Below are 15,740 nucleotides of genomic sequence, written 5' to 3' on the forward strand. Positions count from 1 at the left end.
GATGCAAGCTACAAATGTCTGATGAGTAGATACGAATATGACTCAAATGATGATGACCCTGTGTTCTACCATCATCGTCGGACAAAAAAGGCAAGGGAAGAGGGGGGTGCCAGCAACTGCTGCAAGAAGTTTTCCATTCAATAATACCACTGGGAACCAAACAAGAACAGTAATGCCAACACCACAGAATTTTACAAATATTCCCATCTCAAAAATGTACAGCCAACCTGCTACTGCATTCCAAGGTGCCAAAATATTCAATGCTCAAAACCTTAATCATGTATCTTACCCTGTAATAGGCAAATAAGACTAACATATGATAGCTGACTACCCTTCATTTCCCAGAAAAAGAAAAAGAAAATGCCGTGTTTTAGGACCTTTACAAAATTAAATCTAGCTGATTCAAGCAATCATTGTCAGCATCCTTGTAAAATCTGTCATTTCAACGATCATTGTCAAGAAACCACCCTGCCAGAGAAATCAGGAGGCATACTTGCATTACGTTGAAGAACTCATCAATTAACTCCCAGCAAAAGAAACCAAACATTGACATCTAACAAAGCCATGAATCAACTAAGTATAGCCATCGGGCCAGAAATGTAAAGGGGAAAAAATTAGGCTCATAGACAGACTAGACTATACAACAAACAAACATAAACTTTCTTCCCAAAAGGAAGGGGTTGGCACTTGGCAGCATGAACCAACTCAACCAAGACTATCTCCTTTGTTCATCTACAAAGATCCTCTTCCTCCACTTGCTTCTATCTAGTGGTATACTCTTGCAAACCCACTTTCTTCATGTTGTTTTTAACTCCCTTCAACCTAGATTCCAAGTTATTTTTTTGTCACCCTGGCTTCTTTTGAAATTCAATCCAAATTCTCTATTCCATCTAATAATGAACTTCACATTTCGGTTGCACAAAGATTAAATATATATTTAGAAATAGAATAAAGATTAACTGTAGATAGAGAGAAACAAGAAAACAAGAGAAATTTTTGGTTAAAAAAGTGATGTGAAGTTTGTCATGGGGAAGATGAAATCCTCCGAGAGCCAGACATGCCAAGCAAAATGATAAATACGAAATAATGAATCTAGGCACATAAGCAAAAGAATGGAAGGAGTACAGTAAAGAAAAGCAAACTAAGACACTTTACCATTCCCCGATAAGTACAAAGCAGAAATAAATGCGTAAATATTCAGGAGAACAAAAAAAGTCAATTTAAAAACAATACTACAGCTGACACAATTTACATCCACATAAAGTGGAACAGTGGAACAGGAAGCGAGGAGCAGGGCATTTTAGAGAGACAAGAGACCAAATTCTATGTTCTAAATTGCGGGCCTGGATTAAACAAATAAACCAATCCAGTTGAAACCATTTAGAACCTGTAATGCATGTAACGCCATCAATTATAGGGGAGGGACATTTTAGGTAATACAAACTTAGTTAGTTATAATTAGCTGGGGGAGGATGACAACTAGCAGTTATATATAGAGGAGGTCACTGAGAGGGAACGTTATGATGCAAATGATGAGAGTTTTAACAACACTCATTTCTGTATAGTTTGGAAGAGCGAGAGTGTCCGGTCACTTAAATTGGGATTGTATGCTCTATTTGGTTATCTAATCGTATCAAATACAATCTACTATCAATCCTTCCCCGAATTTTCCTCTTCTTCCTCATTTCCATTTATCTGAGTTTTCAGTCTATAACAGAACCATGTTCACATTAAGCACAAAAATCATTGTGCATCGGTGTGAAAATGCAATAGGATGAAGAGTAGAAGGCTGGCTGCGATCAAAAGGGCCCCCTTTAACATGTGCTCAAAATAACCCGGTCAAGAATAACTTAGCAGGAACTCTTCTAATCTTATAGAGCTCTTTCGGTTCTTCACATTACGATAGCATGAGATTTATCATTCATTGACACTTTTTTTTTGCTCAAACCATGCCTATTAGTATTTTCATTTCTCAGTACAAATCAAAAAAGAAAATAACAATAAATGTCTCAGGTGAACAATCTTCTACTGTCAGAAGGAATAAGTAATACATTTTGCATACCTTTCTCTGCAACATAGGAACTAATCACAATGGTCCAAAATCCTTCATTGGCCAAATCTACAAAATTCAGATTTTAAGAGATCAGATCCAGAATTACAACCGAATCTTCAGATGCAGACAATTAATGCTAGAGTATCCCAGCAAAAGAACTCACATAGTCAAAACAAAGTAAACATGAAACCACAACCTAGAACAGACAAAAAAATAATCACAATATACATATACATATTTACATACATACAACCATCTTGAAGAAAGAACCTAAAAACTCTTTGGATGGATCAAATCCTGGTAAAAGCAGAAACTCATGTAACTGCAGGTGTAAGAGCATATGCTGGCAAAGCTTTGTTTATCTTTCAATAGGCAACAATGCTCTTGGGCTTCCAAGTGATGCAACAAGCAATTAGCTAAGGACGTGCAATTGATTAACAGCTAGTACCTCAGACCTAAGCTCTAAAATTTCTCACAATTTCATAAAAGACTGGAGAAGCATTCAGCTACTTTGGACCTACATTGAGATATAGCACTATGACCAGAACATAGCTTAGGGATGGCAAAGAATATGACATTACAAGATCTGGCAACATGTAGAAATAAATGAAAATATTATTCAATTAATAAACCTAGTAGAAAAGACATTCCCACTAAAAATGAAGAAATGGGTGTACTACAGCTTCTAAACACTAAAAAGGGCTTGTCAATAATCAGATAACTATAACCACTACTCTAATAACATGGCACGGACAAATCAAGATAATGTGAATAACCCTCGGAGTTTATAGATATGTAAGAAACTTATTAATTCTCTTTAAAACATAGCCTTGGACCTTTCCAAAAGAACACTGTGTCTAGCAGCCTAGATATGCCAATTTAGCAGCTCTGGAATTCATGAAGGCTTGCAAAAGAGGACACCAATTTCTGGTAACCACTCCTAGGCTCCATCTATACATGTTAGTGAAGGAGCAATACTGGGGGTCGACTAGGTTACCATAAAGGGACATTACTAGAAGCCAAATATGTTTAGTCTTAAACATTGAAGTTCCTTTATTCCATTATGAACTTCCTTTGATATGATTGGTCATTAGTTATTATAAACCCTCGAAGGCCATCCAGCTTCATGCTTGGGATAAATTCCTCCATTTCACAGGCACATTGACCCCTATGTTACTCGGACTTTGGCACTCGTGTCGGACACGGGTACGTGTCCAAGTGTCTACTCGGCTCAATTACGAACATTTTCCATGGTTTTAGTCCAAAATGAAGTGCCGGAGTGTCAAGGATCCGACACGGTACTTGAGGTAAAATGAAGAGCAGGAGTAACCATAGTTGACCCCACAATTCCTCTTAACAGTCACAACTACATCAGCAAAAGAATTCACTCAACAAGTATGTGATCCATTTGGTAATAAAGATGATTATGTACCAGGTTGTTTCTCCTTCAGTGATTTTCCGGCACTCCCCACCAAAGACATTGTCACTAACTTAGGGAAGATGGTCTTAAAAGTGGATTCTGATTAGATGACCCTGCATATTCCGTAATTAGATTTTGAGGTTTGAAGACCTCCAGCTAATTCATCAATGTGGTATGTGTTGTCATTAGTGGATTTGTAGTTTGACTAAAAGGGATCATGTTTAGGACTTATCCACATACTCTAAATGCAGCTATTGTTCTCCAACTTCTGGAATCCGTGTATCATCATAGACATAGTTCGAAACAGTGTATAAAAAAAAAGCGTAGAGCGCACTAAAGCGATATGAGTCCTAGAGCCTAAGCGCAAGGCGCGCTTCAGCAAAGTGAAGCGCACTTTTTAAGAATTAAAGGTTCTTTACTATTATGCATATACTTCGTATATCTTACTAAATAACCACAAAATATATAAACATCAGATTTGTTCCAGCAATATATTACTCTTTGTTTTAACAAAAATAAAGCATATAACATAGTGTTTATCAAGAAGCTAGGGCCTGCTTTTGTGACTGTTGCCTTCTATTTTTCTTCTTTTTCCTTTTCTTTTGGACTCTTGGCCCGCTTTCTATTGTTAAGGATTAACAGGGTGTGGTCCAAAACAAAATAACATATAAAAAAAGCTTTCAACGTAAAGTAATAATTAAAAAATATATTTTCAATGAAGCGCGCTTCGGCATGCTTAATCACAAACGCTTAGATCAGAGATAATTAAGTGCTTTTCCCTATAGCTTCGCACTAAAGCGCGCTTTTTTAGCACTGGTCGAAAGGGGGTATCCCATGCCTTTCTTGGTTGGTAAACCTCAAAGACTGAGGGAAATAAATAAGAGTGGCAAATAGCCCACACACCCCCGGCCCACCCTCCCTCTCAATGAAAGAAAAATATGAAGGACTTGTAAAAGACAAATGAAGCCAGCCCAATAGGTGTTCTGCAGGAACAAATTCAATAAGAAGACAGATTCATGTTTACAAACAAAACATCTAAAAACTTTGCATCTTAAACCTTCAATGAGCTTCGTCAAGAAAATCCAGGGGGGAAACAAAGATTTAGAATACGAAGCAAAGCCGTGAGCTTTGACATCATCCTAATTAAGCCATAGTTTATTGAGCTTGAGAAAACAGCAAAGACTGCATATCCATAAGCTAAGCAGTTATAGACATTACATCTTCAATCATGCTAAATTGATTGATGGAGTTTACGTCGTTTATGGCCCACGAACATCAGCTACTTAATGTTGGAGTTCTTACATAGTTAAATGTCAGCAAAACCCGTTCACATCCACTTCCTCCGTTCCAAATTATTTGACATGTATTCCTTTCGGGACGTTTCTTTTAAGATGACGCGGTTCTACTTTGGGCCAGTTTTATGTGGCAAAATGACAAAGTTAACCTCAATCCTCTCCTGTCTCCTCCCTTCCCCATCAAAAACTCACCTCTCCTCTCTCAAGACCCTATCCTCCGTCATCGCTGCCTCTCTTCTCTCCTCTCCTCTCCTCTCCTCTCATCCCCCCCCCCCACCCCCCGGAGGTTCTCTCTTGTCCCTCGTGGACTTTGGCTCCTCGGGCGTTCGTTGGAATCAAGCTAATTAAACTCCTCCTTAGGTTTCAAGTTTTTTTAATTTAAAAAAAATGGGGAAAGGGGGGAAGGTATGGTGGAGCAATCAAGAACGTCACCGGAAAGGGAGGAGGTGAGGGAGGCGTGCAGTGGAGCAGATGAGAAGTTAATGGTTGCGGTGGTGTTGGTGGTGGCTGAAATTCTGTCAACTTGCCAGGGGTAGGTGGGTAAGGGAAGGGAAGGTGGGCGAGGGTAGTGAAGGGAAGGGTATTTTTTACTTTTGACTCTCTCACTTCACCTTAATATGCGTGCCAAACATAAACGTGTCAATTAATTTGGAGCGGAGGAAGTAATTCTTATCACTATACCGTAAGTAGATGAAGCTAAAACAACCAGTTCCAAGCATATCAATCACACAACTTTCTTAGCTTTTTGAGAAGCATAAACTAGGGAACATCAAATAATAAAAAAGAACAAAGGGTTGCAATAACTGAAAAACGCCCAGAAGACCACATGCAAAACACTTCATGAATTCATAATACTCTAATCACAAAGATAACCAAACTATCCATGTATCATAAAAATGAAAATCCCTCAGCCCTTCCACTCATCATAAATCCCTCAGCCCTTTAGCAACAAGTTCTGATATGTAAACAAGGTAAAGGCTATATCCAACAGTGATAATATTTGTTTCAATTAAAAATCAGTAGTTAAGAAAATTTCATCTTGATTCAAGTGCACAATTTATTCAATTTGTTGACTCACTCTCCAAAATACTTTCCCATAGAGAAGACCATAAGGAACAGGGCCAAATTCTCTTGAATCCCTGGAGTTATATATGTTATCGCCTTGCACCCACATATGCCCCTTTGGTACCTGCACAAAATAGGAAAATCATAAACTTCAGGTGGAGAGAAAATAAAAACAGATACCAAAACTAACATACAGAAATCTAAAGCAGATGATAAGAAACAGTACTTAACAATAGAACAACGACTACTAAACCAAGTAGTCATTGCACAAGCAGTCGCAATAAGGAGGTTAGGATCGGAGTCTCTCGATATAGAAGAGAAACCATCTCCCTTGGTTCTCCCATGTTGAGTAATGAGTAAATGTTCACAAACTTCTAGAAGCTTGTAGGCTCTTAAGTTGTCTAACTACAGTCAAAGGATACACATGTTTCTTTTTTTATTTTGTCAGAGGGGATTCTACAATATGGAATATCAGATTAACTTCTAAAACATCAACCTTCAACAAATCATATCCAATCAAGTAAATTAGCATGTTTAACTATCAAGCAGTCAAATTCACTTGCACTTGATACATTCTAGGCCACATTTTCTTTTGTAAGCTTCACTTAGGTCAATAAGATATCTACAGCTTTGAATAAATTGATATTCTAGAAATAACACCTTGCCTCATTAGTACTACATATTTTCATAGGATCTGATTGGAGATGTTTCATAAACCATTTGACGTATTAAAGATGGTAAAATCCTAAGAACTCAAACAAATTTATATTTAAAAGAAAATTCTTGTAGCTTAAAACCCCAATATCATGGTCTAACAACACCATGCTATTCATAATCCTACTCATTCACATTAAGTTGCCAAATAACCAACAAGATTTACATTTTACAACTAAATCCCACAACTATCATTTGACAATTTCAGAGAACAAAAAACTAACTAAAAATTGGAGAAAAAATTTCTTTGAATAAAATAAAGTACCACATTATCAATTTCCGGCCACAGTTTCACCGGAAATCGGCCAAAAACTACAGTCCTAATTGCTAAAAATAGACGTTAAGGGGTTAATTTCGCAATTAACAAGAGTTAAGGGTCAATTCGTTACATCAGCCAAACCGATAAAAACAGCTACTGACGTATAAAGTCCAATTAAAATATAAAGTAAGAATGAAAATGAGTCCCTTCAAAAAAAAAAAAAAAGAAAATGAGGATACCACAACAGTGTTGCATTTCTCAGTATGCTTAGGATCAACAAGATATGTGATACTATCATCTTCTACACCAATTAATCTCTTTGTAATAACTTTTGTAGGGTTTTCAGGTGACCCGACAATGACAATATCTCCCGCAGCAATTTTGCTAAAGCGAGGCGAAATTCGATCGACTAAGACTACATTGCCGGTAATATTCAAGGTTGGCAGCATGCTTGGACCCGGAATCTGCAAAAATTATAGAGGAATTTTATGATTTAATATGTTTGATTAACGACACTGATGAATTCGGAGTTTCAATCGAGTTTGTATAGGAGAGAGAAAGAGAGATTACACTGGCAACGTCCAGAACGTAGGTGCGAGTGACGTGAAGGAAGCAGAAGAACTTGACAATCGCCATTGATGAATTGCAAGCTTCTTTGATGAAGAATCGCCATAGCTCCGAATTTCTGAGTATCATTTTATGGCATCTGCCTGTACGGACTACTGCCTGTACGGACTACTGAGTACAAAACACTTCTTTAGCTGAACGTCAATTCTAGACTCCGCTCTTTTGCTCAATTTTTTGTAACGATTGGGTTTTTTTGTTTTTTTTTTCATTTAACGACTTTAAAAAAAAGGAAATTTTGTGAAACACTAAGCCCTGTTCGGCCGTAGCTTTTGGAGTAGCGGTTAGTGTTTTGACATAGTCAAAACGCTAGTTGAAAAAAATGTGAGTGTTTGGCAAGGTAGTGTTTTAGGTAGAGGTTAGAGGTAGAGGTAGAGGTAGAGGTAGAGGAGCTTTTATCAAACGTTAGAAATATTAACGTTTCATCCTCACAAGTAGCGTTACATATTTTTCTCATCCCATATTCCCACGCACGCCGCTCCATCTCCTCCAAAATCCTCCATCTCCATTAAAATCCTTCTATCATCAAATATCAATCTCTCCATTCTCCCTTCAGGTATGTCTTCTCTCCCTTGAATATTTTTTTCTTTGTCCATATTTTAATTTGATTTTCTATACGTATAATTTTTCAAGCAGTTTTGGTATTGAATAGTATAGGGTTTTTCTAGGATTTTAAGATATACAAATAGGATTTTTCTAGGAATTTAAGGTATTGTATGATAGTGTTAAAAAAATTAATATAAGAAAAAACTTCATGATTTCATGATTATTGCTTTGGTTTGTATACTTATTACGTGCTACCAATCTTGGGTGTATTTGGGTTGTTTGCGGCAAGTATATATGTGGTTGTCAGAGTTGTTGTTAATGTTAAGATATATTGGTGTAGTATCGAACTAGGTTTTGAATAGTTTATGAAATTCAATGTTCTTGATATTTTCTTGGTTACATATATTAATTGGCCACTGATCCTCATGATTTTTTCATGAACTTCAATCAACATGTGGAATTCGTCTGCAATATATTGGTAGCTAGTATTGAATTAGGTTTTGAATAGTTTCCCAATTACATAGAATTACTAAACTTGGTAGAGTTAGAGTTTGCCATATCGTAGGATATCTTGTACTATATATTGACGTGATGGATATTGTAGGAGTATTTATGTTAGTTTATGATGTTGAGTTTCCTAGGCATAGTTGGTATTGTGCTAGCCTAATAGTGTGATTTGCCGTGTAGAATTAGGTTATGCTTTGTACTACATATATCTTGGTTTATCAATAATATGATCTCAAACTTGAAGCCTCTCAATTATATTTTACACCATTGTACGCATAGAACTAAGGTAATTTTGGTTATTTATAGACATAATGGTTATGTTTGGTGGTTGTGTTAGATGTCTTCGAGTAACAAAGACGGAACCAGAGAGGTTTTTAAGTGGAGTGATGAGGACACAATCATCTTATGTGAAGTTTGTCTTACGTTCATTAAGGATAATGGCAAGGCACAATTTTTCAAGTGGAAGGACATTCAAATGGATGTCGAAAAAAAGATTGGACGTGAACTTAGTAACCCGAATTATTGCAAGAACAAATATGATGCAATGAGGAAAGATTGGCGTAATTGGAAAGCTTTAAAGCTATCAGAAACTGGTTTAGGGTGGGATCCATATACAGGAAAAATTGATGCTTCAACTGAGTGGTGGCAAAGAAAAATTGAGGTGTGTAATTTTACTTTTCAATAATAACTTTTAGTAATAAAATCAAATTAAGAAAATTAATAGTTTAAAAGTATCTTAACTTTTATATTTAATTTTTTTTAATATTATTGTAGGAGAATCCAGAGTATAAAAAGTTCCGACTAAAGGGTGTCAACATGGAACTGGAAGTGAAATGGGAAAGCTTATTTGGGGATTCTTATGCTACAGGAGAAAATGTTTATGTACCATCAATGGATCACATTGAAGACCTTACTGTAGACAATGAAAAAATTGAGGAAGAGAATGTAGGAGAACATGGAGGTGAGACCTATTTTTCAAGTAACCAATTTACTGCTGCTTTGCTAAATTAAGAGAGGTTTTTTGAGAGTTTTGTAGAACAAGCAAGTAATTCTACTTTTGGAGGTAGTTCACAAGGACGTGCGACTCGTGAAGCCTCAAACAATGACCAGACATATAAACATGGAGTAAAAAGACACAATCTTCTGGAGAGGGGTGGACCACTTCTTCAGCCTCATCACTCAGTTATTAGTCCGAAAATAGTCAGACACATGTTGTTGGCATATAATCAGACATATAAACATGGAGTAAAAAGACTAATTAGACTTACCACAGATATATCAGCTGACACAATCTTCTGGAGAGGGGTGGACCACTTCTTCAGCAGACCAGCATATGTTTCCCTCGTCTTTAATTTCTGATACTGTAAAGCACAATAACAAAATAACTAAGCAACCTCGTACGCTTACTTTATTGATTTCATTAATGGTGAATATTAGGAGAACATAATATTAGGAGAACATACCGCAAATGAGGAGTCCAGCATGATTCTGCGAGAATTCGTTGGGTATTCCAGAGCCCATTCCCTGTTGTATATGTTTGCAACGGCCCGAACATACTGGGAATGCACGTACTCCCTAGGACGCACAACCGAGTAGCACATCATCCGATTTGCATCATTACCATCACACTCGATAAGCATGGCCCCCCTGCAAACATAAAATACAGATATGATACAAGTGATTATCATTATATAAATGTACAACGTACATTAGTGTATACAACGTACTTAAGTGTTACATGAGTAAAAGTTGTAGAACGTACTGCTCTTTCCCTTTACGATTGTATGACTCCACATAAGCTACTACGTCACTCTCAAGTTTTGTCATTCGTACTCGCGTCTGCCGATAGCGTGTTTTTTGGTTTGTTCTCGGAATCCTTAGGATCAATTTCTCCCGTGGTCCTTCTTAGTCATCAGTTTGGAGATTCTCATCAGTGGTGTTCCCTTCAGTGGGGTTATCTTGACTGGTGTTCTCTTCACTGTTCTTATCTTCAGAGGGGTTCTCTTGAGCGATGTTCTCCAAGGGCGATGCTGCAACCGTTCCTTGCACAGGACCATTAGCCGGTCCCTCATCATCGTCATCATCCCTATTATTCGGCCCCCCATCCTTGACGCCACCATCCTGCTCTTCCGGCTCCTCAACATTATCCTCACCATTGTCTTCACCATCCTCTTTGTCTTCAACTACACCCAGCTGTCCCACCTTCTCCGATGACATTCCATCTGGAAGTGGCCCGTCACCAGCTTGAACCTGTACGTGCTGTTGTGTCTGGTCGACCGGGTGCTTGCTTGTTTCTGGGTCAGTTGCTACTACACCAACATCATCAGCAGTGTGGACAAAGGTACATCACCGTGGCTGACCGGGTCTAGGGGATTCATAACTGGCACACTCACATGAGGGCCCACAAATACACGTCCCCCATCAGACGGTTGCAACTCCACATCGGAATCGTCATCGGCATCCAACTCTGTAAGCACCTTATTCACAGACTGGTCCAACGGCATAGCCACACCATCAACATCTATCGTCAAATGATCGGTAGCATGATATGACCTCATTCCTCTTTCACGGGATACGCCCCGGCGATCTTGCAATAATGGAGCAAGCTGCCCCATAACCTAAACAGAAAAAAATGTAAAGTAATTCATGCACACAGAAATGACTCCTCCAGACCTTGGTGAGTACTATTTTTTACTAGTTAAACATATATGCCTGTTTATCACTAACACTCAGTATTTGAAAATTATCCCACTACAAAGAGTACCAAACAACATCAATATCATTCATATGGTACACCTAAAGACATTTATGAGTACTATTTGAAACCCTAAAACATTTTTGGCTATTAATCACTAACATCAACATAAAATTGAGGAAATCGTTTAACTTCCCATACCATCTCTGTGACCTCCTGAGCTAGGGTGCATCTCCATTCTGAAGAAGTCATCTGTGCTACCATCTCACCAACCTCTACTGCGGGAGACCGTCTACCCTCCCTGCCGTAAAGGGGATGAGGATCCCCGTACACAACATCAACAGTCTGGAAAGATTATAAAAGGAATAGATTTCAGTCAGATTAGATAATACAAAATTTAATATGACAAATACGACCAACTAACAACCAGTTACCCACCGTAATCCTTCCATAATCTTCACTCGCTTTCCTATCCCGATTCTTGGCCTCATCCACTTCCTCCTGTGTCCAGACTTTGATCCTGGGAAACTCATCCCATCTCACAGGATGCCTGCATAAATGGTCTAGGTAGAAAATCTGTAAAACAAATCCACTTTCAGATAAGGCACTGTAATAGAAGACAGGATACTAACACCACAACAATAACAGTATTAACCTTTTATATAATTTAATACATTAAATATTTCAGTAAGATAGACGCACCAGCAAAAACAACACACAACCACCAGTCCCAGCGGCATACCCCTGATGGTCTATCTTCCGCTGACAGGCGTCTCCGTAGTCTAAAAGCCATGTGTGACAAAACTCACACCAATTGTACAGTGATGCATTCTTTGCTACGGAAACTGCACCTAGCAATTTTAAAGACATGTTACCCCCATCGGTAGAAGGACATAAAATCTGCCCCAGCAACACAATCATGAAATTTTCCATGAACGAGGCCCTATCACGCTGATTAGCCAGGGGCTTTATCTTTCCTTCACCGTCAACCGGCCCTGCCAATTCCTTTACAGATTTGGCTATGATTATTGTGCTCTTTAAGGTTGATGTATTCTTTTCACCATACTTGAGGGCCATCGCTTTAAGGGTGCCTGGAGGAAGATCAGACTCCTTCACTGGCACCGGAAGACCGCTGTTCTGGAATCCGAATACATATTCCCAATGGGAAGCAGTTATCGGCAACACATGGCCGTCCCCTCCAACAAGGTAACTGTTACCCCCATCCAACCGGGACATCAGCCAGTAGCACAGCTGCCTAGGTAGCTTGGATATTTTCAAATCCAACATCCCCCCGAAACCCATTTTCCTAACGCAACTTCTCCTTGACTCATCAAAAGCAGCAATAATCTTAGAAAATGCATCCGTGCGACAGATAACGCTTGGTTGCTACACATAATAGTTTAAGTAAAAATAAATTAACTGACAAAACCTAATCAAAATACACAATTCATCTTTAAATAAAGGATCAATAGTACCTTCCGGCCACAATTAGCCCGCTGAGTAGCAACTACCACGCCGTGAAACTTCGCATACTCACCCCTAGACAGAGGATGTTTGGGAATCGGTACCTAAATATGAAAAAAACATTAGCATCAACTACGTAGAAAAAACATTATTATACCATAAAAATCCTTAAAAACAATGAATAAATTTCAAAATTAAATACCCGCACAAACATCCTCCTGTTATTCCCTCTGATTGCCTTCTGTTTTGCAGGGGGCTTTCCTTTTGCTACCCCTGTTTCATCAAACTTCCTACCCATCTGCTTCATCGCAGGAAGTACCGTCTTCTTCACAGGTCTCCTTCCCTCGTCAACATCATCATAATCCTCTCTACGCCTCTTCCGCATCATCTGCAGATGTGCCTTCTTCTTCAAAGCATTCTGCCCGACCTCCTTCCAACTCTTCCCTCTTTTCTGAACGCGAACAACAACATCCTCTCCTTCATCTTCATACCCACCATCCATATATTCACCGTCTTCGTCTTCTATATCTTCTTCCTCCTCTACTTCATCGTATGAAATAACCCTCCTGCTTTTAGCAGATTGCCTTTTCTTTGGCGCACGTTTCACTGTTCTCTGGCATAATTCATCCTCGAATTCTTCGTCCTCATATATCTCATCCTCATATTCATCATCTTCATCATCTTCATATGCATCCCCGTCAAAAACAGATTCTTCACTGTCATCCCCAGACAGCGATCGCCCTTCCTCATCTTCTTCCATTTCTTCATCGACGACAGGGTCTTTGCCCTTTAGCTTACTATTCCGAGCAACTTCCACGCGTTTTTCCTTAAAAACAATATTGAAATACATATCTTGTTAATAAACGTATAACAATATACATACTATCAATTATCAGCAAATACGATACACTCATAAAATGAGCAGTGACACTCACCCTAGGTTTGCTGCTGCTACCACTTTGTCCCTTGATAACCATCCTACAAATACAATTTTACCAATCATTATACCATGCATACCTTCGATATAACAGTACCAAACACATTGGTAATTTAGGTTTGGTACCAAAGAAAATACCAAATCATATATCCTTTACCTAAATGTACCAAAGTATGTAATATTTTCCATTTGGTACCAGATCAAGTACCAAACAACAATAAAACAAACAAAGGTAGTTTTAAAAGCATGCCATCACACGAATTAAACATTAATCAAGCACCCTTCATACCAGTTTAACTTTACCTAAACGAAGGCTTATCAAATTACTTAATTCGACTAGGAAAGTAATTCAACAACAAACATCACAGTATAAAATTCGCATAATAACCACAAATTAACCACTAATTAACCCCAAAATATGAAAAGCCCATAAAAATAGCTACTTCATCACTAAATTAAATATACACACTTAAATTTCCATAACAAGAGCTACTTCAAGTAATTAGAACATAATTGTGAAAAAAATTCACTTTCAATTCATCAGCAACACAATTGTCAAACAAAATGGTGAAACCCTAAAAATCAAATCAGCCCCAAAAAACTGTGAAAACATAAAATATTACCAAAACAAGAACTAAACATCAATTCATACAGAAAAAAATTAACTTCACCTTGAAAAGTTGAGCAGTTCGTTAGTTAACAAATATCACCGATTATAATCGCCCTGGCAAACACCCTTTTTGGAAGGTATGAATTGGAAACCGGCCACGAAGTGGCTAACCTTCTAACGAGAGACTGACAATTTGGGAAGTTCTTGCCGGAGAATTTGGAGGGAGAACAATTGAGCGGGAGAGCACGCAAGGAGGAAGAAGACGAAAGAACCGTATTTTGGAAAGAAACTGTAAAAATGAAACCCACCTGATTTTTTACATTACATTAAATTAATAATCAGTAAATTATAAAATAGAAATAAAAGAAAAACTGAATTTAAAAAATAAATTTGAAATTCAAATTTTGGAACAGATTTTTAGAGAGAGAAGTTGAAAATATCTGAAGTTGTAATTAATGGTGGGCCACCCACCTTTACTCCACTTAAAATTACCAACATGTCCCTAGTATACCATTGTTATGGTATACCTAGTATCGATTTAGACAACCTCCCCTATGACTATGTATGTTACCTTTTTTGATTTCTTTTTATTATTTATTTATTTGTAAGTGTGGTCCCAAGAATAAAGAAATTGTAATTGTGGTCCCAAGAATAAAGGAATGCTATTTTACCAACTTTTCTCCAACTCACGTATTCACGTGTAGACTTAGGAAATACTCCCTCCGTATTTATTTAAGGGATACACTTGGTGGGCACGTGTATTAAGAAGAATAATTGAATGAAATAAAATAATAAAGCAAGTGAGGTTGGATAGATATTTTAACAAGCAAACAAGTGGGAACCCTGTCATTTTGGGGGTGGGAGGTGGGATGGGTTTCTGAAATTATTTGTTTAATAGGATGGTGAGTCATAGGGTAAATTAGATGTATTATTTAATTAGACGGTGGAGTTGATAAGTTACTAATAATGGCAAGTATATCACTTAAATAAATACGACGGGAAAAGACAAGTGTATCCCTTAAATAAATACGGATGGAGTACTGTAGTTAATATTTTTTTTAAACTTAGCCTAATTAAACAAATTTTTAATAGAAAAATTGGTTAGACAGTTGTCTACCCAATGTGCACTGTGGGTGCGCCCCTGCTTCCAATTCCTATCTCGAGAGGTGCAAAATGAAATTCATCCCCTCTTCATCACTCTCCATCCCGTGTATCCACACCCGCTTCAAACTCACCCCTAAACTCAACTTTTTTTTTTTTGGTAAGAGAGTTTTGAATTTTAAAACTCTATTCTGAAGTCTTTGACATTTGATTTGTCTTAGTAGAGTAATTTATTAAATAAAAAAAATTATAATATGTAAGTTAGTAGTATTTTTTTTAATATATATTCATAATCAATTTGATAAAGGATTAGCGATGCGGGCTGGTCCAATCTAAAAGTTATCATCACCGTGTCACCAACGAGGAATTATATTTTTTACCCCACCACCTACCAAAATCTTCGCCATCTCCGTCCACTTGGGGAGGATGTACATGGGATCTCCCAAACAA

General features: G+C 37.8%; 4 protein-coding genes across 5 annotated transcripts; 1 reads left to right on the forward strand and 3 right to left on the reverse strand.

Moving 5' to 3' along the window:
* Positions 1–107: 107 nt before the first annotated feature.
* Positions 108–7,602, reverse strand: LOC110787714 (uncharacterized). 2 transcript variants are annotated; one of them, XM_021992352.2, is made up of 5 exons: positions 7,377–7,599; positions 7,046–7,270; positions 5,847–5,957; positions 2,063–2,119; positions 108–468 (listed from the first exon to the last, which is right to left on the reverse strand). In XM_021992352.2, the coding sequence occupies exons 1-4, from the start codon at positions 7,500–7,502 to the stop codon at positions 2,087–2,089; spliced, it is 495 nt and encodes a 164-aa protein (XP_021848044.1). In that variant the 5' UTR covers positions 7,503–7,599; the 3' UTR covers positions 108–468; positions 2,063–2,086. The 2 variants fall into 2 exon arrangements, with proteins under 2 accessions (XP_021848044.1, XP_021848045.1); XM_021992353.2 differs by lacking the exon at positions 108–468 and adding an exon at positions 507–822 and having other exon boundaries at positions 7,377–7,602.
* A 1,218-nt stretch (positions 7,603–8,820) lies between these two features.
* LOC110787736 (L10-interacting MYB domain-containing protein-like) lies at positions 8,821–9,502 on the forward strand. The gene is made up of 2 exons (XM_021992380.2): positions 8,821–9,144; positions 9,258–9,502. The coding sequence occupies exons 1-2, from the start codon at positions 8,821–8,823 to the stop codon at positions 9,492–9,494; spliced, it is 561 nt and encodes a 186-aa protein (XP_021848072.1). The 3' UTR covers positions 9,495–9,502.
* Positions 9,503–9,524: 22 nt separating this feature from the next.
* On the reverse strand, positions 9,525–10,124 carry LOC110787735 (uncharacterized). The gene is made up of 2 exons (XM_056828077.1): positions 9,947–10,124; positions 9,525–9,844 (listed from the first exon to the last, which is right to left on the reverse strand). Exons 1-2 carry the CDS (start codon positions 10,121–10,123, stop codon positions 9,710–9,712), a joined length of 312 nt encoding a protein of 103 aa, XP_056684055.1. The 5' UTR covers position 10,124; the 3' UTR covers positions 9,525–9,709.
* Positions 10,125–10,388: 264 nt separating this feature from the next.
* On the reverse strand, positions 10,389–13,726 carry LOC110787734 (uncharacterized). The gene is made up of 9 exons (XM_056829678.1): positions 13,578–13,726; positions 12,845–13,468; positions 12,654–12,746; positions 11,881–12,564; positions 11,617–11,754; positions 11,380–11,523; positions 11,196–11,234; positions 10,834–11,101; positions 10,389–10,792 (listed from the first exon to the last, which is right to left on the reverse strand). Exons 1-9 carry the CDS (start codon positions 13,617–13,619, stop codon positions 10,389–10,391), a joined length of 2,436 nt encoding a protein of 811 aa, XP_056685656.1. The 5' UTR covers positions 13,620–13,726.
* Positions 13,727–15,740: the final 2,014 nt, after the last annotated feature.

This window comes from Spinacia oleracea, chromosome 5 (assembly GCF_020520425.1).
Source record: "Spinacia oleracea cultivar Varoflay chromosome 5, BTI_SOV_V1, whole genome shotgun sequence".
Taxonomy (NCBI): Eukaryota; Viridiplantae; Streptophyta; class Magnoliopsida; order Caryophyllales; family Amaranthaceae; genus Spinacia; species Spinacia oleracea.

Bases quoted from the DNA above. Each gene is read 5' to 3' on its own strand.
- LOC110787714 (XM_021992352.2), bottom strand. From the start codon at position 7,502: ATGATACTCAGAAATTCGGAGCTATGGCGATTCTTCATCAAAGAAGCT. The intron at 5,958-7,045 runs GTATCCTCATTT...TATTTTGTGCAG, and splicing joins AGAAATGCAACACTGTTGTG to GTACCAAAGGGGCATATGTG. The intron at 2,120-5,846 runs GTGAGTCAACAA...TGAATTTTGTAG, and splicing joins ATGGGAAAGTATTTTGGAGA to ATTTGGCCAATGAAGGATTT.
- LOC110787736 (XM_021992380.2), top strand. From the start codon at position 8,821: ATGTCTTCGAGTAACAAAGACGGAACCAGAGAGGTTTTTAAGTGGAGT. The intron at 9,145-9,257 runs GTGTGTAATTTT...ATATTATTGTAG, and splicing joins GGTGGCAAAGAAAAATTGAG to GAGAATCCAGAGTATAAAAA.
- LOC110787735 (XM_056828077.1), bottom strand. From the start codon at position 10,123: ATGCTTATCGAGTGTGATGGTAATGATGCAAATCGGATGATGTGCTAC. The intron at 9,845-9,946 runs GTATGTTCTCCT...TGTGCTTTACAG, and splicing joins TGCTGGACTCCTCATTTGCG to TATCAGAAATTAAAGACGAG.
- LOC110787734 (XM_056829678.1), bottom strand. From the start codon at position 13,619: ATGGTTATCAAGGGACAAAGTGGTAGCAGCAGCAAACCTAGG. The intron at 11,755-11,880 runs GTGCGTCTATCT...TTTGTTTTACAG, and splicing joins GTTGTGTGTTGTTTTTGCTG to ATTTTCTACCTAGACCATTT. The intron at 11,102-11,195 runs GCATATATGTTT...TTTTCTGTTTAG, and splicing joins TGAGTGTTAGTGATAAACAG to GTTATGGGGCAGCTTGCTCC.